The sequence below is a fragment of the Onychomys torridus genome, chromosome 3, assembly GCF_903995425.1.
Source record: "Onychomys torridus chromosome 3, mOncTor1.1, whole genome shotgun sequence".
NCBI classification, from domain to species: domain Eukaryota; kingdom Metazoa; phylum Chordata; class Mammalia; order Rodentia; family Cricetidae; genus Onychomys; species Onychomys torridus.
The window spans coordinates 103,331,109-103,354,808 of record NC_050445.1 but is presented as its reverse complement, the minus strand read 5'-3'; the positions used below and the strand labels follow the sequence as shown (position 1 = coordinate 103,354,808).

The 23,700-nt window shown below is 41.7% G+C and overlaps 1 protein-coding gene across 1 annotated transcript in view; it reads right to left on the bottom strand.

Annotated features, from left to right (window-relative positions):
* The window catches only part of Fancd2 (FA complementation group D2), a 72,118-nt gene that overhangs the window by 44,630 nt on the left and 3,788 nt on the right, over positions 1–23,700 (bottom strand). Inside the window, exons 3-15 of the mRNA XM_036181795.1 lie at positions 21,639–21,779; positions 21,010–21,077; positions 20,759–20,862; positions 20,257–20,317; positions 18,218–18,270; positions 14,333–14,411; positions 10,352–10,476; positions 6,154–6,241; positions 4,448–4,552; positions 3,949–4,049; positions 3,310–3,418; positions 3,071–3,106; positions 250–393 (exon numbers count right to left, since the gene is read on the bottom strand). Of these exons, the coding sequence (XP_036037688.1) occupies positions 250–393; positions 3,071–3,106; positions 3,310–3,418; positions 3,949–4,049; positions 4,448–4,552; positions 6,154–6,241; positions 10,352–10,476; positions 14,333–14,411; positions 18,218–18,270; positions 20,257–20,317; positions 20,759–20,862; positions 21,010–21,077; positions 21,639–21,779 (1,214 nt within the window). The remainder of the gene's footprint in view (positions 1–249; positions 394–3,070; positions 3,107–3,309; positions 3,419–3,948; positions 4,050–4,447; positions 4,553–6,153; positions 6,242–10,351; positions 10,477–14,332; positions 14,412–18,217; positions 18,271–20,256; positions 20,318–20,758; positions 20,863–21,009; positions 21,078–21,638; positions 21,780–23,700) is intronic.

The following is a 23,700-nucleotide window of genomic DNA, read 5'->3' as shown; positions in this document are numbered from 1 at the left end:
AGAGAAGCTCAAGATAAACCAACTTGGTTAACTTCTTGAAAGGGTGAAAGTCAATGTTAGGTTGGCTTATTAATATCATCATCTCAATCCAACAAAGCAATTACTTCACTGCTCTGAATATGCCGAGCTCCCCATCAGAGATCAATACTGGGAAAGGTGTTAGGGATTCCACACGGAGCAGAGAATGCCAGACACATCTCCTCTCAGCATTCCTCCACCTGCACCTTCCACCTGCTGTCTCACACTTACCATGTGATGTGTAGAGAATGTACTGTCGAGCAGCTGTTCTGGAATGCAGCCCGACTGGATCTTGTTTCTCAACACCTTTTCAATGCCCCTCTTTGTCTGTGGGCTGGTGCTGGAGATGATGAGCAGCATCACCACATCCAAAGCCTGTCAGGGAGCAGCAACAGGAAGAGCTGCAGCCAGCTGGCTTCTGCTAAAACACAGTGATGGCTCTGGCTTCCTCATTCTACACTCATGGAGCTCACACATTGTTACAAAACCCAGAAATCCTTTTCAGAAAAATAAAAGTGCCACAACTATTATCCTTTGGTATTTCACAAGAAAATATCAGAATATAAGAATATTAAAAAAAAAGAAAGAAAGAAAGAAAGAAAAGCCTCCAAAGCTACAGAGAAACCCTGTCTCAAAAGAAAAAAAAAAAAGAGGTGACATTAAAATAGATGAAATCACTTGCCAACCAAATTATAAACTTTCATAATTAGGAAAATTACTTTAAGAAAAGTTACAAAGACTATGTTTATCAATATAAGAAGATTAAATAAATTATGACAATTATTTTTGAAGTGTAACAGAGCCACAACAACCTATATAAGATAGCCCCCTTTTTTTTTTTGGTGGGGGCATTGGTTTTTTGAGACAGGGTTTCTCTGTGTCACTTTGCACCTTTCCTGGAATTCACTCTGTAGACCAGGCTAGCCTCGAACTCACAAAGATCCGCCTGTGTCTGCCTCCTGAGTGCTGGGATTAAAGGCCGCCGCCGCCACCACCACCACCTGGCTTGATAACCCATTTTTTGCTTGTTTTTCAAAATTGAGTTTCTTTGTGTACCCATGGCTGTCCTGAAACTCACTTTGTAGAACAGGCTGTCCTCAAACTTAAGAGACACACTTGCCTCTGCCTCTAGAGTGCTGGGATTAAAGGCTTGGGCACCACCAACCGGCTCAGCTAACCCATTATTTTGACAGAGGAAGTCATTTCGGATACATGGTGACACATGGTGAAGTGAAAAACAAGCAACCTGCAAAACACTAACCACAGTGGGATCCAATGTCATAAAGACAGAATATAAAAACTACATACACATGCATGCACACATATCTGTTAGTATAGGAGCATGCCTGTGCTTGCATACACATACAGCTTATACAAAAAGAGAAAACATTTACAAAGGGGACAGAGAGTCAGCTCGGTGGTTAAAAGCATCTCTGCAGCTCTAGGGAATGGGGCTCGGCTCACAACCCCCATGTGGTAGCTCAGAGCCACCCATAACTCCATCTCCAGAGACCCAATGCACTCTTCTTGCCTCCAGACACCTGGACACACGTGCATGAGCACACACATGCACACACAAATAAAATTTAAAAAACATTTTTAAAAAATGAAAAATATCTATAAGGAATGTTTTTGTTTTTTTCACATATGCAATTTTATTTGTTTTGTTTTGTTTTCTCAAGACAGGATTTCTCTTTGTAAACCAAGCTGGCCTCAAACTCATAGAGATCCGCCTGCCTCTACCTCCCAAGTGCTGAGATTAAAGGCCTGCACAACCACCCAGCCACATATGTAATTTCTGTTTTCCAACTTATTAGCATGTATTATCTATAAGTAAATAAACAAAGTATGCAAAATGTTTATGACAACAGGGGGAAATGTATAGAGAATCAAAGCAGAATGCAAAACCATAGCCCATCCACATAAGACTATCAAAAGAAATGGGCTGGGCATAATGATGCACACTTTTAATCCCAGCACCTGGGAGGCTGAGGCAGGCAGATCTCTGAGTTCAGGCCAGCCTGGTCTGCAGAGTGAGTTCCTGGACAGCCAGGGCTACACAGATAAACCCTGTTTCGAAAAAACAATAAAACAAAACAAAAAGTCAAACAATTATGGTTATAATGTGATTATTATCCACCCCACCCCCCACAATTATTTTCAAGCTAATCATGATATCGCTAATGCTGTCATCCCAGTACTTGGGAACAGAGGTAGGAGTTCAAGGTCAACTTCATTGAGTGTGGAAACACCTAGATGAGACCTTGTCTCAAAAAACTTGATTATTTCATCATTTATTCTGTATCATAGAAACTTTTTAAACTGTTATCTATTAACTGGACACCCAACTAACAAAACTCCCTCAAGACAAAAGATTCCAACCCAAGCAAAACCTTCAGAAGGAACAACCAGTACACAGAAGCAGAAACATCCAGCTTCTTCACATCCAGATTTCCAGGACTAAAAGGTAAGTTGGGCATGGTGGCTTATGTTTGTGTTCCCAGTACATGGAAGCTGAGGCAGGAGAATCATCCTGAGTTCTAGGCTATCATGAACTGCAGAGTGTGACCCAAACACAGACACACACACAGACGCAGAGACAGAGAGTCAGGGGTGGAGGTGGGGATGATAGATACAGGACCACTGCCAGCCTTATAGTGGAAAGACTGACTAACCTATGCATGTCAGGACTACATGGGCAAAGTAAAATCAAACAGAGAATGTCCTTATCTTGACAACTTGGCCTGGAGGGAGGAAAGCCAGCCCTAGGCACAGGGACCTGAACTCATGACCGAGGTGCTGTACTGCTTCTTTGACTGTAACTTCATGTGGGTGGAACACCCTCCTCCCCCCTGTCGAATACTGGAGCTAAATTCATTTCCAGAATCAGTAGGCAAGAGCAGACCACTTAGCAAGTCCCCCCTCTCAGGGGTCTTCTCCCCATAACCAACATTATTAGAGCAGCTACAGGATAACTGCAGGGAAAGAAAGCAGGACAGCACAATGGCCAGTGCAAACTACCTGAAGTTCAAAGCACAGGCCTATTTATTACCTTATGTTCAGCCGCTGACTCAATGCGTTCAATTGCCTAGAAAAACAAGGACCACATATTAAAACATATCAGTGGAGCATGTTATTCATGCTTCATTCCACACATCCTGTTCATCTGCTCATCATTATCATTTATACTTAATTGACAAATTTAAGACTTTCATTTCATCCCAGGTCACACATCTATCACTGATACTCATGGACCACTTCAACCCTGAAAGTTGCAAGGATCTTACTCACCTTAATCCAGGCTTCTGAAATGTTTTTTTCATATCTAATGGCTGACTTTATTACATCAAAGATGAGAATAACACAGTCTTTATCACTGTTTTCCTGATTTCCTGAAGAGCTACAGACAGCAAAGCAAGAAACATTATTTTTTCTACTTATCAGCAAAGATCTTTTAAAAAAATTTTATACATTATTTTTATTTTGTGTTCATTAATGTTTTTCCTGTCTGTATGCCTGTGTGAAGGTGTCAGAAGTCCTGGAACTGGAGTTATAGACAGGTGTGAGCTGCCATGTAAGTGCTGGGAATTGAACCTGGGTGCTCTGGAAGAACAGCCAGTGCTCTCAACCACTGGGCTATCTCTCCAACTCCCAGAGAAGATCTTGTAAATCTGAGTTTCTGATTATTAAGCATAGGTTCTGGAGGAAGCCTCAACCTCATCTGTAAAATACTGAAAAATTTGTACTGTAGACTATGTGGAATTGATCTGAATGGCTAGGACAGCACACACAAACAATCTGAACACCAGTCGTGCTAGGATGTGAATGTAATGTTAACATCAGTATTTTCTAAGATCTAGTCACTCTCCTGCCTTTAGGAGAACCTATGTTATGCAAGAAAAAGGGTGACAACTGCAAACGACTCCATACCTTGCTAGTCCTTTACTTTTCAACTTGCTTTGGGAAGCCTGAACCCGTGATGGCAAAATAAAATACTGCACATTTAACTTCTCCCGAAGCTCAGAAATCACCTGTGGAGAGTCAGTATTTAGCTATATATCTGCTCACCCTTAGCGGACGGGCACAGTTCACTCTCTCAATGGAACCTTAACATCCCCAAAATACTGAGGCAAACACTTGACCTGTAACAAAAGGCATGTCAGCAGACTGGATGAGAACAGTTCAAGCACAAATAGAATGCTGCACCCTAAACCCTTAATTCACTTGAAGAGGAAGAAGAAATATCAAACGTCATTCTGCAGCAGCTTGTGCTGAGTAATCAACCAGAATGGGCTGTGTTTCCTCCCAACAGCTATCGGGAGCAATCAGTATCAATTAGTCTAGGACCAGAAAATAGCAACCTGAACGACTTACTTAAATAGTTTACCCCTGTATCTTAATGAAGGCTTGATAGGAAATATTAACGTACCTCAAGTGAAGTGGTAGCTGTTACAGAATGAAGAATGAACTTTACTATCACAGGTAAATCCTCCAGTCGGACAGATGACAGCCTGCCCATCACCAACTGGCGGATCTAAATATAAAAAGCACAAAGCCCTTCACTGCTCTAACCCAATACATAGTTATCAGATAAAATTAGAAAATCCATTCCTCATTTGATTTTTCCTACTTGTAATTTAGGAAGAAAAATATTTTCCCCCCAAATTACAAACTCACAAATATAAATGTCAAAGATTTTTCTAGCCAGACAAGTGATAAAAGTCAAACATTAGCCTCACATTTCAGAGCCTGCGGTCACAACTGAAAACAGAAGAGGAAAATGAAGTGTCCCTCTCCCCTGCCGCCCTCACCGCTGACCATGGTGAACTTACTTTGGACCGAGAATGACCACTGGGTTTATGGACCTGTCCCCAGAGGGTTTGTCTTTGGAAGTCATTTAGACAGAACGATGAACAGCTACCTCTCTTCCAGAATAAGACTATGTTATTCAGAAGGGAACTGAGGCCCAGAGAAATAATTGCCAAGTAAAAACCAGGTAAATTCAGGAATGCTTGTATTTTAAAAGTTACAAAAGAAGTAAAAAACGTGTTGCTGCTATTTTCCTTGAGGGTTTTAGCATCCCAGGCTGGCCTTGAGCTCACTCTGTAGCTTCCGATGGTCTTCAACTTCTCTTCCTCCAGTCTGTACTTATTTATGTGTATGCCACGATATCAGGTGTAGGTGGTGAAGGGGATCAAAGCTTTGTACATCCTAGGCAAGCACTTTACAACTAAGCTGTATTCCCAGCCATCACATGACACCTAGTTTGACCCCCAAAACTCACATAAAAATAGCCAGGCATGGCTGTAAGTGCTTGCAATCCCAGCATTGGTGCTTTGGAGATAAGCAGATCTCAGAAGCTTGCTAGTAAGATCCACAGTGAGAGACAGGGTCTCAAAAAAAAATTTATTTATTTATTTTGGTTTTTTCAAGACAGGGTTTCTCTGTGTAACTTTGAGACTTTCCTGGAACTCACTTGGTAGCCCAGGCTGTCCTCGAACTCACAGATATCCTCCTGCCTCTGCCTTCCGAGTGCTGGGATTAAAGGCGTGTGCCACCACTGTCCAGCTTCAAAAAAATTTTTAAGTGGACAGACTAAAGAACACCTAAGGCTGTCCTCTGGCTTCCACATGTATGCACATCTTCCACGTGCATGCACATCCACGTGTATGCATATACACACAAACACACACAAGCTTATAACTTAAGAGATGAGGATGTGATTCACCTGTGAAATGTTTGCCTAGCATATGTAGGACACTGGGTTTGATTAATAGCACAGTAACAAAACAAAACCAAACCCAACTAAATTGCATTGCTTAAGCCAGGCCTGGGGCACATACGTATTATCCCAACACTGGGGAGACTAAGGCAGAAAGATTTTGAGTATGAGGCCATTTTGGGTTACCTGGTCAGACCATCTGAATTAAATTAAAAAAAAAAAAAAGTAAAACTGCTATTTTCTGGCTTAGTGTTATAGCAGGCCCTGATTTTGATACCCGTGATGGTCCCCATCACAGGCATGTGTGTGTGTGTGTTACATAATACTTACATTTGTAAGCATAATTTCAAAGCACTATTTTCTTTTATTTCACATGATTTCTCCCTACTTTTGAAAAGCAGGATCTTCCCTACCTCAGACAGGAAGTTTGGGTCAAGTCGGAGACTGGAAAAGACATCCAAAATTGGAACAGTCAACGAAGTATTCTGCATGAGTAGCTCTCTGTTAATAGCAAAGAAGGAAAAGCTGGGTAATAGTCTGAATGGAACTGTGCAGAAACAACCTGAGAAAGCCACTCACTAGAGTGGGGAAAGACAGGATATTCAGTTATCTATTGGTACCTAGAGTGGATTGGTTCCTAGGTTACCCATGGCAACAAAATCCTAGGATGCTCAAGTTCCTTCTATAAAATGGTGTGGTTATTAGAATATAGCCTGTCCATACTGCTACAGAATGCCAGTTACTTCTAGGACACTGACAATACCTGATTTGATGTAAAAGCTAGGCAAATGGTTGTCATGTTATATTGTATTTATTATAAATTATATCAGCATGTCAGTGCATGTATAATTTTTCTTTTTTCGAAGATTTTTAATCTGTAGTTGCTTGAACTTGAGAATTGAACCCACTGATAAGAAAACCAGCTGTAAGGGTTGGGGATTTAGCTCAGTGGTAGAGCACTTGCCTAGCAAGCGCAAGGCCCTGGGTTCGATCCTCAGCTCAAAAAAAAACAAAAACAAAAAAACCAAAAAAACAAAAAACAAAAACAAAAAAACCAACTAACCAAGAAAACCAGCTGTAGCCAGTTGGTGGTGATACTCGCCTTTAATCCCAGCACTTGGGAGGCAGAAGCAGCTGGAGGTCTGTGAGTTTGAGGCTAGCCTCCTTTACAAAGTGAATTCCAGGACAGCCAGGGCTACATGTCCCAAAAAACAAAAAACAAACAAACAAAACAAAACAAAAAAAGAAAAAAGAAAACCAACTGTATTAGTTCCGAAAAATTATTGCATTCTGGTGCACACCTTTAAGGCCAACGAGAAGTTCCTAGGCTGGGACTGGCAAGGCTGACCCGTTAGAGCCAGGGGCTCTGAGGCGGTCGAAGTCAAAACTCAAGGAGTCTTGGTGGTACTGGCTTTTGAATGTATTAGCTGTTTCCTGCAGTGAATTTCCTGTGTGCTATTGCAGCCTTCCCATCCGATTCTTTTTCCAAGATCTTCTAACAGTGTGATTGATCATTTACTGGGCACAATTCCCCCTACACATTTGGGGTATTTGGATAATACTCCCCAGCTATGTGTGAAAACAGTCTCACAGTCGAAACCTGTTTCCCACAACCAGGTCTTTGTTCCTTTCTCCAGTGTGAACTTAGAGGTCTGCCTTCCTGCAGTTACCTTCAGTGGCAGGCATTTGGTCAGTGTTAAGTGTCCAGACAAAAGTATCTCATTTGAGACATCCTCAGGCACCCAAGGACATACAACATGTCTGAGTTTGTTGATCCACAGCCTTTAGATAGACAAGGAACAAGTGTGCCCTGGGCTCACCCCGCCTGCAGATAGGAAAGTGCTGCCCTAAGCTAACCTGGCACTAGTAAGTTCTTAACTCCTTCCCTTCACCTGGGTTTACTAATTAGCTTATTATCTACCCACTTAGGAATGCAGTGTTACACATGGATCCCCTTTCCCTTCGTAGATTTCCCTAATTGATTGATCTCTTCCTCTCATCTGACCTGTTCCCTTAAAGAGTTCACTGAGGCTTTTACAAGTCACCCCCTCCTTGAGTCATAGAGAAAGCCCGACAGTCACTGCCTGATGTAAACTCTTATCTGCTTTTATGACCCTGGAAGAACTCAAGCCTTACGACCTTGCTTTGGCCAGAGAATTGCTGATTGTATGTGTATAAGAACTGGAAACTTCAGAGACTCGAGACAGAACAAAGAGAGAACAGCAGGGAAATATCTGAAAGAAGCTGTAGATTTAGGAGAAAGAATTAACTTAGGACACAAAGTAAAGTCTAAGAATGGACTGAAAGAGCTTGGTGTACATAAATTCTTTTGATATTTCTAAGATTAGATTCTCAGCTGGTTGTAGATTCTTGCCTGGACCCTGGGAAAGAGTTATTCGGGGCTGGACCCCAATAGCTCTTATTAGATTTCTGTGAGCTCAAGCCAGCCTGGTCTACATACAGTGCTCCAGGACAGTTGAGACTACATAGAGAAAAACTGTCTCAAAAACAAAAAAAAAAAAGGAACAAACCAAACAGACTGTATTCAGTTATTACTGTCTTCATGAGAAAACGTAATACATGTTTATTACAAAACTTCAAATAATCATGTAGAAATGAAATGCCCTCTTTCATCATCTTTACTACTGAGAAGTTATTGCTACTGAGTGGTATACATTTTTCCTGAAAAACTAGGAGGAAAAACCCACGATGATTACAGTGGGCTGTGGCACAGATGATAGACATATGCACGGAGTCTCAGCAGGAGACAGAAGTGAGAGAGGTAGGAGGGACCCTGTGAGAAGGTACAACAGGATAAGCCTATTGTACATGCAAAATGTGTAACACTGATCTATCCAGAGAAGCACACTGTCTAAAAGCACCAAGGAAGAAATCACTGAGCATTATCTGCAGGCTGCCCAGTACTGAGACAACTATCACGGGATAGCATGGGGGCACACGCCTTTAATCCCAGCACTCAGGAAGCAGAGGCAGAGACAGCCTGATCTATATAGCAAATTCCAGGCCAGCCAGAACTACAGTGAGACCCTGCCTCAAAATCTTTTTTTTTTTTAAAGATTTATTTATTATGAATACAGCATGTATGACTGCAGGCCAGAAGAGGTTGGTTGCTGGGAACTGAACTCAGGACCTCCAGAAGAGCAGTCAGTGCTCTTAACCTCTGAGCCATCTCTCCAGTCCCTCAAAATCTTTTTTTTAAAGAATTATAAAATGAATGTTTAAAACTACTCCTAGGAAAAAGATATGCATTAAGATAGAGCCCATAAAACTAGTATGCACTTGCTCAGGGTACATGAGGCTGTGGCTTCAATTCCTAGCACTGAGGAAAATAAGGACAGAAACTGTAACCTAGGGATATGGTTCCCCTCTTGTTAATTACTACCCTCTAATTACAGAACTATTTTCACATGAGTGGCAGCTAGCAATGGATCTCAGCACCCAAACATGTAGATATTTAAGAGTTCCACAAATGATTTTTGTGGAGTCAAACTTGAGAAACCCTTAGAGGAAAGGTAACAAAGAGATTGCATTCAAATAAAGCCTAGTCCTAAACCAGTTATTTTCCTAACAGATTCATTATTTAAATGAACACAAACGGGGCCAGTGAGGTGGCTCAACAGATGATGCCATTTGCTGTCAAGCCTGAAGATCTGAGCTTGATTCTGGGAATGTAAAATATGGAAGCAAAGAATCAACTCCAGAAAGTTGTCCTCTGACCTCCACACACAGAGGTGCATGTGTGCATTATCCCCAGTCACACAGCAAAATAAACAAAGAAATAATTTATGTGGAAGGCAAACGTAGTGGGACATACCTGTAATCCCAGATCAAAACTTGAGGATCAGCAGTTCAAGGTCATACTACTTAGCTACAGAGGGAACTTGGGCCAGTCTGGACTATATGTGACCCCATCTTAAAAAGGGGGTGAGGGGAGGGGAAAAGTAAATGGGACCACACAAATATATGCACCGACTAGAAAACCAAGTCAAACCCCATACCCTCCCTACTCATGTAAGTTACATGTACCATATTTTGTCATTTTTACATCTTGAGGCAGGATTTTGTGTATCCTAGGCTGGATTCAAACAAAAATGTAGCCAAGGATGACCTTGAATCTGATCCTCCTGCTTCTGCCTTCTGCCACATCTAGTTTGTGTAGTGCTAGGAAATTAATACATTTTATACACGTCAGACAAGCATTCTATCAACTGAGTAATATACCCAACCACTGTTTGTGTGTGGTTTCAAGTCTCAAGTACTTCAGACTGGCTTTGAACTTGTTACACAACTGAGGATGACCTTAAACACCTGTGTTCCAGCCTTTATGTCCCCAAAGCATGTGTATGTGTGTACACGCACACACACACTAATGTGTGCCACAGTACACATACGGAAGTCAGAGGAAAACTGGTTCTAGTCAGTTCTCTTCTACTATGTGGGTGCCAGGATCAAACTTCTGTCATCAGAAATGACAGGAAAGGCCCTTAGCCACCGAGTTACCCCACCAGCCTTAAACTTAGCTCTTTTCATATTGCAATGAACAAGATGCCCTGGTGGAGACTCCATGAGACAGGCACAGTGCTTACCCACCTAAGTTCTTTCCCCACATTAGCATGCTGGGAATCCCCTAGGATCTCAGGAAGGCTAGTGATGAAGTCATGCTGTAAGTTCACTGGGGCAACACCGATCAACTGCATCATCTGGGTTGTGAGGTCCTGCAGGGAGAAATGATGAGAACTGAAGCACATTACTCAAAATAAGCACTACTTATTCATGAAATACAGACCTGAAATGTCACGTATACAACATGACCATGACAGACTCAAGCTCAAAGTTTAAATTAAGAGGCAAATGGGAGCCGGGAGAGGATCTACTCAATAATAAAGTCCTTTTTTTTTTTTTTTTGGTTTTTCAAGACAGTGTTTCTCTGTGTAGTTTGGATGCCTGTCCTTCCTGGATCTTGCTCTGTAGACCAGGCTGGCCTTGAACTCAGATATCTGCCTCCCGAGAGCTGGGATTAAAGGCATGTGCCGCCACTGCCTGGTCTTTTTTAAAAACAAACAAACAAACAAGAATGAGGACCTAAGTTAATACCCAGAATCCATGTAAAAGAAGCCAGGCACAGTAGCATGTACTTATAATCCCAGGCAGGTGGACTCCTGAGGTGCATTGGCCAGCCAGCCTATATATATTAGGATACTTGGCAAGTCTCAGGCTACTGAAGGACTGTTTCCAAAAAAAAAGTAGCTGTTGCCTGAGGAATAACCTCCAGACATTCACACAAACACACACTCACAAACACACACATGTCCTTGTCCATGATCACATTCCCAATGAACATATTCAAGTTGAGTACAGACCCTAAATTTAGCCCATATAAGACTCTAAAATCCGTTTTTCTAAATAAATATTTAGTTTGGAGTGTCTGTCAAAAACTAGAATAGGGCTGGAGAGATGGCTCAATGGTTAAGAGCACCAGCTGCTCTTCAAGAGGTCCTGAGTTCAATTCCCAGCAACCACATGGTGGTTTACAACCACTTGTAATGAGATCTGGTGCCCTCTTCTGGCCTGCAGGGACACATGCGGGCAGGATACTGTATAGATAATAAATAAATAAATCTTTAAAAAAAAAAAAAAATCCTCCTCTGGGAGGATTGTTCTCAGCTCAAGGCCAGCCTAGGTAACACAGAAAGGCTCTATCTCAAAAATACAAAAATAAATATTATAGTGGCCGGGCAGTGGAGGCGCACGCCTTTAATCCCAGCACTCGGGAGGCAGAGGCAGATGGATCTCTGTGAGTTTGAGGCCAGCCTGGGCTACCAAGTGAGTTCCAGGAAAGGCGCAAAGCTACACAGGGAAACCCTGTCTCGAAAAACGAAGGAAAAAAAAAAAAAAAACTAGAAGAATAATTTTAAGAACCATTGAAAAGATGATAGACATGGTAGTGCACACTGATAAGCTAAGGACTTGAGAGGCAGAGGCAGGAGAATCAAAGTTCTAGGCTAGCCTGGTCTACACAGCTAATTCCAGGCCAGCCAGTTAGTGAGATCCTATAAAAACAATCAACAACAAGACCCCCAAAATTCCCAAACAAACAAGGCATCTGGAAAGAAGTAAGACAAACTTTACCAAGGCACTTATGTAAATCACATATCTGCAAAAACTACCTAAAGTTTTCTTCTATATGTAATCAAATTAAAGCATTCGTAGTGAAATAAGATGGCTTGGGAGCTCTCCACTTTTCAGAAATAAAAAGTCATCTTTGAGCCAGGCAGTGGTGGCCCACACCTTTAATCCCAGCACTCGGGAGGCAGAGGCAGGTGGATCTCCGAGTTCAAGACCAGCCTGGTCTATAGCATAGATTCCAGTACAGTCAGGCTACACAGAGAAACCTTGTATTTAAAAAAATAAAAAATAAAAAAAAAAGTAATCTTGAGATTTTTTTTAAAGATTTATTTGTTTATTATGTACACAAGAAGAGGGCGCCAGATCTCATTACATGTGAGCCACCATATGGGTGCTGGGGATTGAACTCAGGACCTCTGGAAGAGCAGTCAGTGCTCTTAATCTCTGAGCCATCTCTCCAGCCCATCTTGAGATTTTTTGAAACACAAATAAATACCTCGAACTCACAGAGATCCCCCTGCCTCTGCCTCCCAAGTGCTGGGATGAAAAGTGTGCACCTCCATGACCAGTTCTCTTCCCAGTGTTCAAAAAATATTTTACACTTTGTGGGGTACAAACGTTTTACCTGCGTGTACATATATATGTATCATGTGTGTGCTTGCTGGATCTCCTAGAACTGGGGTTACAGACAGTTATGAACCACCATGCAGGTGCTGGAAATTGAACCTGGGTCCTCTGCAAGAGCAGCAAGCATTCGTAACCTCTGAGGCATCTCTCTAGCCCAGTGGTTCTTTTTTTTTTTTGGTTTTTCGAGACAGGGTTTCTGTAGATTTGTGCCTTTCCTGGATCTCACTCTGTAGAACAGGCTGGCCTCGAACTCACAAAGATGCTGGGATTAAAGGCTTGTGCCACCATCACCCAGCCCTTTTTTTTTTTTTTTAAATAATAATTTATCTGTATTTTATGTACATTGGTGTTTTGCCTGCATGTATGTCTATGTCAGGTCCCCTGGACCAGGAGTTACAGACAGTTATGAGCTGCCATGTGGGTGCTGGGAATTGAACCCAGGTCCTCTGGAAAAGCAGCCAATGCTCTTAACCACTGAGCCATCCCTCCAGCTCCCAGCCCAGTGGTTCTCAACCTTTATTGCTGTGCACCAATTTCTCATGTTGTGGTGACCCCCGATCATAAAATTATTTTCATTTTTCCTTCATTAACTGTAATCTTGCTATTGTTATGAATCATAATATAGATATATGATATTTCTGACGGTCTTAGGCAACCCCTGTTAAAGGGTTGTACGACTCCCAAAGGAGTCATGACCCACAGGTTGAGAACCACTAATCTAGCCACTTATCAAGTATTTAACATATAATAAACTATACTTGATCTTTATAACTGAGGAAGTTTGTCTTTTTTTTTTTTAAAGATTTATTTATTTATTATGTATACAGCATGTATCCCTGCAGGCCAGAAGAGGGCACCAGATCTCATTACAGATGGTTGTGAGCCACCATGTGGTTGCTGGGAATTGAACTCAGGACCTTTGGAAGAACAGTCGGTGCTCTTAACCACTGAGCCATCTCTCCAGCCCCGGAAGTTTGTCTTTTAAAAATTATTTATTGGGTTTGGGGATTTAGCTCAGTGGTAGAGCGCTTGCCTAGCAAGCTCAAGGCCCTGGGTTCGGTCCTCAGCTCCGGCAAAAAAAAATATATATATATATTTATTAATGCATGTACACTGTGCATATGGGGCATGTCCCTGCGGAGGAAAGCTTTGTGGAGCCAGTTCTTTGCTGAGACTTTTAAGTGGGTTCCAGGGATCAAATCAGTCTTCAGGTTCACAGAGCAAGCACTCTACCCAATGATTCTCACAGTCCCTTTCTAAATCAGAAGAGGGCCTCCCTATATGGCCCCTCTCCTGCCTTCAGAATTTCTGTCTTCCTGCCTCAGCCCCAAGTGCTGGGATTAGAGGCACACACCACTTCATGTAGCTTAAGCTTCTTTTGAAATAAATTCTTTAAAGAGTCAAATACTTAAGATTCTCAAATTAAGAGAGCTGAATAAAGATAATGTATTGATAAGAAAATGAAATTTTTACAAAGGAAAAAAATCCTAAAAATCAAAAAAGTTTGGTCAATCATACAAAAACTTGTTTTACCCTTTGGGTATCACTATGTGGGTTACTTCCACCTTCCGAACTCTGTTCTCTAAATGCTCAGATTACTGGCATGTACCACCATCCCTGACTAAAATTTTTGCTTGTTGTCAAGACAGGGTCTCTATATGTAGTTCAGGCTGTCCTGGAACTCACTATATAGACCAGGGTGGTCTAGAACTCACAGATATCAGCCTGCCTCTACCTCCTGAGTACTGGGATTATAGGCATGCGCTACTACGCCCAACTGTAAAAGTATTTCAAAAGTCGATAAAGCTCCAAACCTACCTTGCTATCCACAATTCTATCCAGCCATTTTAGCTGATTGATAATGAGTCGGCACATGTTGATTCCATCACTGCTCTCGCTGAAATGCCAGAACGAAAAGGGATTTAGTTGTTTGTTTCTCCCCCTCCCTCTGTCCCTCTCCCCATGTCCCTTTTTCTGCTTTGTTTGGTTCTAGGGACTCACAAATGCTGACCAGGTACTCTACTTCTAAGCTGCATCACCAGGTCCTGACGATGCAACAGAAAACTGTTGTACTGTACGAAATCCGTCAGCTGGTCAATGAACACCACCACATAGTCACTAGTCAAGGGGCACAGTGCTCGACACAAATGGGGTTATTCAAAACAAAAGAGGGGCTAGAAAGACAGCTTGGCAGTCAAGAGCACTGGCTGCTCTTCCTAATGGCCCAGGTTCAATTCCCAGCATCCACATGGTGGCTCACAACCATCTGTAATTCCAGTCCCAGGGGATGTGGCACCCTCTTGTGGCCTCCACAGGCACCACGCATGCATGTGGTGCACAGACATACATGTGGGCAAAATAACCAAACACATAAAATGAGTGAATAAACAACCCAGACATGCTTCTGTTAGATGAACAAGATGACTAGAAGACACTGGGGAACAGTGGCTGTGGTAGTCTGAATGACAAAGGCCCTAATGGGCTCACACATTTGAATGCTTGGTCCCCAGCCGGTGGAACAGTCTGAGAAGGATCGGGTTTGTCCTTGTTGGAGGAGTTGTCATTGAGAGTGGGCTCTGAGGTTTCAAAAGTCCATGCCATTCCTGGTTAGCTCTCCTCTGTCTCCAACCTTCAGATAAGGATGTAAGCTCTCTGCTACTGCTCCAATGCCTTGCCTGCCTAACACTGCCATGCTTCCAACCTTGATGGTTATGAACTCATGAAACTGTAAGCCACAAACTCTTCTATAAGTTGCCTTGGTCATAGTGCTTTGTAGAAAAGTGATTAAAATAGTGGCTAAAGCTAGTGAGAAGGGATAATATTTATTTCTTAAAAATAATGTAACTTTTAGTGTGTGTGTGTACATACACATGTAAATGCAAATATGTGGACATATGTACACATGGAGGCCAGAGGTCAGCATCAGGCATCTTCTTATGTCACTCCATCATATTTTTGAGCAAGAGTCTCTCCTGGAACCTGGAGCTTACCAATTCAGCTAGACTACTCTGCCTTGCCAGTGCTGTGATTAGAGGATCACACTGTCATGTCCAGTTTCTTAACATGCGTTTTAGGGGTCAAATTCAGGTCCTCATGTTTGCACAGCAAGGTCATCTTACCCAACTACACTAGTGACTTCTGTTTGTTTGAGATTAGGGTGTCATTATAGAGCCCTGGCTAGCCTAGAACTTGCTGTAGACCAAGCTGGCCTTGAACTCAAGAGATCTGTCCCTTTCTCGCTCCTAAGCACTGGAATTACAGCCATATGACATCATGCCAAGTAAAAGTGACTTTTAAAAAAGATAATAAATTACCAGGCAGTGGTAGCATATGCCCTTTAATCCAGCACTCAGGAGGCAGAGGCAGACAGATCTCTAAGTTCAAAGCCAGCCTAGTCTACAGAATGAGTTCCAGGACAGTCAGAGCTACACAGAGAAACCCTTTTTGGGGGAAAAAAAAAAAGAAGTTAACAAATTTCTCAGACAAAATGGCAACCCCTGCAGTCTCAGTACTGGGGAGATAGAAGCAGGATTATGAGTGCAAGGTCAATCTCCGACAGATAGCAAGTTGTAGGCCAGTATGGACTACATAACAGCTGTCTCAAACAAACAAAAAAGCAAAATATTCTGAGTTTATAAACTTTTAATAAGAAAAGAGCGGCTGGGCGGTGGGGGCATACACCTTTAATCCCAGCACTCAGTAGGCAGAGCCAGGTAGATCTCTGTGAGTTCAAGGCCAGCCTGGTCTACAGAGCGAGATCCAGGACAGGCACCAAAACTACACAGAGAGACCCTGTCTCGGGAAAAAAAAAAAGAGAGAGAGAGAGAGAGAAAAAGAGAGAGAGAGAGAGAAGAAAAGAAAAGACATGGAATCATTCTGTAGCTCTGGCCAGCTTTGAGCACTCAGAGATCCACCTGCCTCTGCCTCCCAAGTGCTGGGGTTAAAGACTGTTTGTTTTTGTTACTGTGAGACAGGGTCTCACAACATAGGCCAGACTATCCTGAAAACACGGGCCACCATGTCTAGCCACCAGACATAAATCTAAGGTTTTGAGACATACAACTTACTTGCTTTTCGAAATGATTTATTTATGCTCATTTACAACATATGCCAGTAACTGTTCATTATACTTAATAAAGACTCTTTGGGTGTACGGGAAATGCACTTGATATTTTATCCTTTTATCTTTCCTTTTTTGGAGACAGGGTCTTATGTGTCTTGGGCTGGACTCAAACGTAATGTAATGGACTCAAATGTAATAGGATGACTTTTGAGTTTCTGATCCTCCTTCCTTCATTTCAGGAGTGCTGAGATTCCTGTGGTCATGGGAATCAAACTCAGGTCTTCAGGCTAGGCTACCAACTGAGCTACACACCCAGTCTGCATGGCATTTTTTTTTTTTTTTTATTGAATTAAATTTAATTATTTGTTTTTTGGGGTTTTTTTTTTTTTTTTTGGTTGTTTTTTTTTTTTGGTTTTTCAAGACAGGGTTTCTCTGTGTAGTTTTGCACCTTTCCTGGGACTTGCTTTGTAGACCAGGCTGGCCTCGAACTCACAGAGATCCACCTGGCTCTGCCTCCCAAGTGCTGGGATTAAAGGCATGCGCCACCACCGCCTGGCTATTTATTTGTTTTTTCAAGACAGGGTTTCTCTGTGTAGTCCTGACTATCCTGCAACTTGTTCTGTAGACCACTGTGGTCTTGAACTCACAGATCCACCTGCCTCTGCTTCCCTAGTGCTGGGATTAAAGGTGGTGCAACCATACCCAGGCCCATTTTTTATTATAAATTTCTGACTTTGTTAATGAAATTGAACATTTATATCTTTGATGTTCCTATACTTGAGATTTTATGTTTATGTTCTTTTTAATTAAGCTGGTCATTTTCCCTCTTGACACTTTTTTAAAAAAAAAATTTACTTATTATTTTATGTATACAGGTATTTTACCGGCATGGGTGTCTGAGCACCATGTGTATACAGTACCCTTGGAGGCCAGAAGAGGGCAGCAGATCCCCTAGGGCAGGAGTTAGAAATGGTGAGCTGTCCTATGTGTGCTGGAAATCCAACTCCAGTATTCTGCAAGAGCAGCTAGTGTTCTTAACCACTAAGCCATCTCTCCAGCCCCACTATAGTAATTTTAAAATATAAGCAGTAGATACATTTTAAAAATAAAAGGCAAAGGGCTGGAGAGATGGCTCAGCAGTTAAGAGCACTGGCTGTTCTTCCTTATGTCCAGAGTTCAATTCCCAGCAACCACATGGTGGCTCACAACCATCTGTAATGAGATCTGGCACCCTCTTCTGGCCTGTGTACATAATAAATAAAATAAATCCTAACTAAATAACTAAATAACTAAATAAATAAATAAATGGCAAAGACTCTGTCAACTGGCCTATGTACATAATAAAATAAATCCTAAATAAATAAATAAATGGCAAAGATGTTGTCAACTGGCTCCATCTGAGGAAATGCCACTACTACAGATTATTATGTACCCTTCTAGGAAGAAAAATCATACATACCGGCACGTATGATATTTATTTTAACAATGAACTTAGTATTTATGAAGTAATAGATGAAATATTAACACTCACTCAGGAACCTCGCATATTAAACATGATCATAGGACATTTCAGATAAAACTTTCCAGAGATTCCTAAAAGCATCAGTATACACTTAATGTTTCAGAATAATTCCACTTACTTTTCAAAAAGAAACTGTGGCACTTTTTCAAATAACATTTTGATAATGGCAGGCTAAAAGAGAGGACATGCATAGTCAGGAGATGGTCTCAAAATATTCAACAGAACTATATCAGTTATTAGGTTAAAATGGCAAGCAGGCCTGCTGGTGCAGCACCAGGCCAGTGGCTAGATGATACTCTAAAATGTTACTACAATGCTGAAGAATTCAGTAAGCTGGGTTTACCGGAGAAGGTATCATACAGAGGCAATGTAAAGGAAGCCAGAAGGCTTCTTGAGAGGTTCACAACAACAGCTACTTCTAATTAAGACAGCACTGCACCTAACCAGGAAGCATCAGATTTTGCCTGAGAGGACTGGACAAAACACAAAGGACAAGTTCTATCTGGAATCACCTCTGAGAAAAAGAGCAATGTTAGCAAAGAAGTATTTGAAATTTGTGGACATACCTGTTCTCAACGCATTTTTATGAAACTAGTTAAACCCAAGAATTATTTCATCAGTAGATGGCTTGCTTTATTATCTCCAATAATAATCAATTGAAGGAGATATATAATAAGTCAGAAGTCTCTGCCACCAGCACTCTTGAGGAACCATCATGATATGACTGGTACCCTCTTCTAAGAATGTTCACACAGATACTGTCTGTATTTTTAATATAAAATGCTGGAATACAAAGCCATCAATAATTTGCATTCCAAAGTATTAAAGAATGATTGTTAAGGAAAATTAAAATAATCAGATACTATTAAATATGTTAACTGTTAGTCCATGAAATGCAGACTTGAAAAGATTATGTTTTCAAAGGAGGTCTTCTCTTCAGATAAAAATGGAGCTCTTTGATATGAGCTAACAAAATTATATTCAAAATTTCCAAGGAAAAATAAGAGATTAAAAAGTATTAAGAAAACTAAGGAAGGGGAAAAGGGAGGACAGGTGGGAAGAGAAATGTTTCATTATACAGCTTTGTTCATTTGAAACATTAAAGCATGTCAAGGTAATGGCTACTCAATAGACTAAAAAGAGGAGGGGGCTGGAAAGATGACACTGACTGCTCTTAACCCAGAGGACCCAGGTTCAATTCCCAGCACCCACGTGGCAGCTCACAACTGTCTGTAACTCCAGTTCTAGAGGATCCATTACCCTTACACAAACATGCAGTCAAAACTCCAATGCACATAAAATAAAATAAAAAAGAGTGCTTACTGCTCTTCCAGAGGACCCAAGTTTGATTCCCAGAACCCATGTCATGCAGTTCACAACTGCCTGTAACTTCAGTTCCAGGGGCTCCAACGCCTCTGGTCTCTACAAGCACCTTCACCACCTGCACTCACAAGCATACACCCCTACTCACTCCTGCCAGACATACACCAATTTCTTTTATATGTGAGATAGAAAAAGAGTAAATAAATAAAGGGCAAAGTCGAGTTATATAAGTGATGGTGCAGATGAGAAAATACAGCAATAACCACACAATTCTCAGAGCACACAGCATGTAGCTATAAGAAAAGGGAACCAGGGCTGGCAAGATGGCTCAGCTGTTAGGAGTGTGTGCTGATCTTGCAGAGGACCTGAATTCGGTTGCCAGGACTCACATCTGGTGCTTGAAACTGTAACAGTTCCAGGGGGCCTGATGCCTCTAGCCTCTGCAGGCACTGGCACACTCATACACATCATTTAAAATATCTTTTTTTGTTTTGGTTTTTTGAGACAGGTTTTCTCTGTGTAGCTTTGCGCCTTTCCTGGAACTCACTTGGTAGCCCAGGCTGGCCTAGAACTCACAGAGATCCGCCTGCCTCTGCCTCCCAAGTGCTGGGATTACAGGCTTGTGCCACCACTGCCCGGCCTAAAATATCTTTTTAAATAAACAAGAATCATATGCTGAGCAAATGACTATGGCTGCCAGATCAGCCAGTCTAATAACAATCCATGACACAGACATGACTTACAGACCAGCTGCTGCAAACACAACTAACCCTACTCTACTAGTTACCCCAAATCACATCCATCACGTTCTCAGGAAAGGTGGTGCAGTCTCACCTGTAAAATGTCAATCCCCAGAAGTAGTTTGATGAGACTCTTGGAGTAAAATGCGCCTGTGCTGTAAAATAGAGAGGTATTTGGCTCCTATTTTTTTTTTTACTTTGTTTTAATGTTTTACTACCTTTTCTGTAAAACTGGTTAAATAAATACACAGCCCTTCAAGATCAGGCTCAAAGTCAGGCTTGAATTGAAAGCAGTGGCCTTAGGCCCTGCATTCAGAGGAGGCATCCCTCTGTAAGTTAGCCTCTGTGAGCTAGCCTGGTCTGCATAGGGAGTTCTAGTACAGACAGGGCTGCACAGTGAGACCCTGCTTCAAAATAAGCATTCTAGTTCTTTGCCCTCTAGCCTCAAATTAAATAATCTTAAGGTTACATTTGAACTCTGAGTAACAAAGAGTTACAAACCAAAAATAAAATTATAAAACAAAGAAACTGCATTTCCCATGCCCGGTCCAGTTACTGCCAGACTGAACTTGTGGAAGACAGCCTCTTCTCCACACCTTGCTTCCTCATCCTGCAGCCGCTCACAAGACAACAGGCAGTTCCGGAGACTGTCATAGTCCTCAGTGTAGGACTCCAGGCCGTGAACAAATTCTTCTATTACCTAAACAAGATTGAACAACTAAGATGGGAGAAGGTGAGCTCTGTAGTTGACTGTGATCAGCCACGCCACTGTGTGCCAGGCAAGTTTTTACAGCCCAATTCCACAGTACCTCTGGCAAACACAAAGTACCACAGAGAGGATACATACTTTGGGGTAAGAAGGATGTTTCCGCAAGGCCTGAAAGAGCTTCCTCTGGAAGATTATCTGATCCACACCTGGGAGGAAAGAAGGACAAGTGTTCAACATGATGGGTAACATCGACTACAGCCTCCTTCCTTAAGGACAGCTTCACAGCTGAGGGTGCACCAAGAATGCTTTCTTTTTTTTCTTTCTTTTAAACTATTTTTATGTGAAATATTCAGAGGCTCTGGCCTTGAGCTAGAGTTCCAGATACCTGATGTGGTTGCTGGGAATCTAACTCTGGTCCTCTGAAAGAACAGTATATACTCTGAATGACTTAGCTATCTCTCCAGTTCTACAAAGAATACTTTCAGCCAAACTTCTAAATCTAGAGTAAAAGACTTAACCTGGTAGGTGTTAGACAGAGCCTGGGTCCCCAGGATGATCAAGGCTACACAGAGGAAACCCTGCCTCCAAAAAAAAAAAAAAAAAAATCCCAACCAAAAAGATCATACATACATTCTCTAAAAAGCAATCATCTCCTTCTCTCTCAAGAGAGAAGACCTTCCCATTCTCCATCAGCCTCTCTATTCTGGAAATCCATGGTCTAGTCCTGAGTACTTTCACTGAATTCAAAAGGATATTTTGAATATTACCTAGTTGATTTTGATTCTCTCCAGTTTTAAGAGTGAGTCCTGATGTTTTAAGAAGCCTTACAAAGACACTGCCATTTTCTTCAACTTCACGAGGACCATGAGATTTCTTTGTCAGTTTGGAAAAGGGATGTTTCATGATTTCTGGGAAAACAAACAAACATAAAACCTTCAAGAATATGACCACAAAAATAAGTAGAATGCGAAGATAAAAACGCAAACCAAGGACTAAACGTTCTGAGAGGAAATTCAGTTATGTTCCTGAAGAATCACACTGATTCTACAGGAAAATGAACCATCTCCAGTGGTGGGCAGCAACAGTGGCTTCCCCGCAAACAAACCAAGCACCAAATAAAATGACATTCATCAAATGAGCTGTCAATAAAGAAAACAAAACGTGCCAGTTGTAACAAAAATAACCACGGAAACATTTGCCACCTAAAATCTAAAGTAGTGACTGCCTCTCAAGTGTCCACTGCAGTCACTGAATAGCTTATTATAATGCACAATCTGGACTGCACTCCAGAGCTACAGCCAAAATTCTGAGAATGGTTCCTGGGGTCTGACACTTTGACAAACTCTTCTGGTAACAGTCTTTATTCGTGCCAAATTTGAGCGCTAATGATCTGTTCACAGAAGCAGACAGACTATGACAAGCTCCTCTGCACCACATCTTGCAGGACACAGCTCAGGTTGGTCTCATCTCAAGGCTTTCAACACATAATAAAATAACAAAACAGGAACTTGAATCCAAAAAATAAATCTACTTATGCCCCCTATGATATAATTCTGACTCTTTCTACGTAGTGAAAACCAGAACAAGAAATTCAGTTTGATCATTACTTACTGAGAGCACAAAACCCAAGGTCCTCCTCATAACCTTTTCCTAGTACCGTGGATTGAACCAGATATGCCAGGCAAGCGCTCTGCCAACTGAGCCGAATCTCCAGCCCCTCATCATAAATCAGAAGCGGTTTCTCTTTGGAAACTGGTATTTCTAAAGGATTACCTTTATAGTCACCCATTTTCTAGGGGTTTTGCTTTTGTTTTGAGACAAGATTTCACTATGCAGCCCTGGCTAACCTGAAACTCACTACACAGACCAAACTGGCCTGGAACTCACAGAGAGAGGCCTGCCTCTGCTTCCTTTGTGCTGGGATTAAAAGCACATGACACCAAGCCTGGCTTGTTTACCCATTTTCTAAATTACTTTTTTTTTTTTCAGTCTCAAATTTTCTACCAATTTTTCATATTCTTCAATCCCTTTACTAAGAGATTTCTAGAAACTTAGAATTTCTTTTTCTAAATCAAGCTTTTCCTACTTGGTCTCTGGTGTAGGTCTGTAATCCTAGCTACCCAGGAGGCCAAGACAAAAGGATAGAAAGTTCAAGGTGTGTTTGGGCTACAAAATTGAGTTCAAGGTCAGAATAAGAAATTTAGTGGCAAAAATACAAAGCAAAAAGAAGGCTAGGATAGTAGCTCAGTGGTAAAGCACTTACCTAGCATGTTTGAGGTCCTAGGTTCAGTCCCTAGTACTGAAGAAGAAAAGGGGGTTCAACCTTGAGTTTGAATAATTCTAAATGTTGCTTCACAGAATATGAGTGGGAAGCTAGCAGACGGACAGTAAAGGCCAGGTGTGGTCAAGTGTGGTGGTGCATGCCTGTAATCCCAGCACTCAGGAGGTGAGTTCAAGGCCAGCATGGGCTATATGAGACCATATCTGAAAAACAACACCAACCTAAAAGGCCTCCAAACAAATGCAAAATGCAAGTTAGAACTATTTTTGCATGTACAGTGTGTGTGTGTGTGTGTGTGTGTGTGTGTGTGTGTGTGTGTGTGTGTCTAGACCAGAGGTCAACATCAAGTGTTCCTCAGGAGGTATTCAATTTGACTTTTAAAAATTCGTATTCATTTAGATATATTTTTCTAAAACGTGTGTGCAGACACATGCTATGGCATGAGAGTGAGCTCAGAGGACAACTTGGAGTAAGTTCTTTCCTACCTGAACTCAGGTTGCCAGGCCTACACAAGTGCCTTTATCTCACCTGGATTTCTGAAGTAGTCT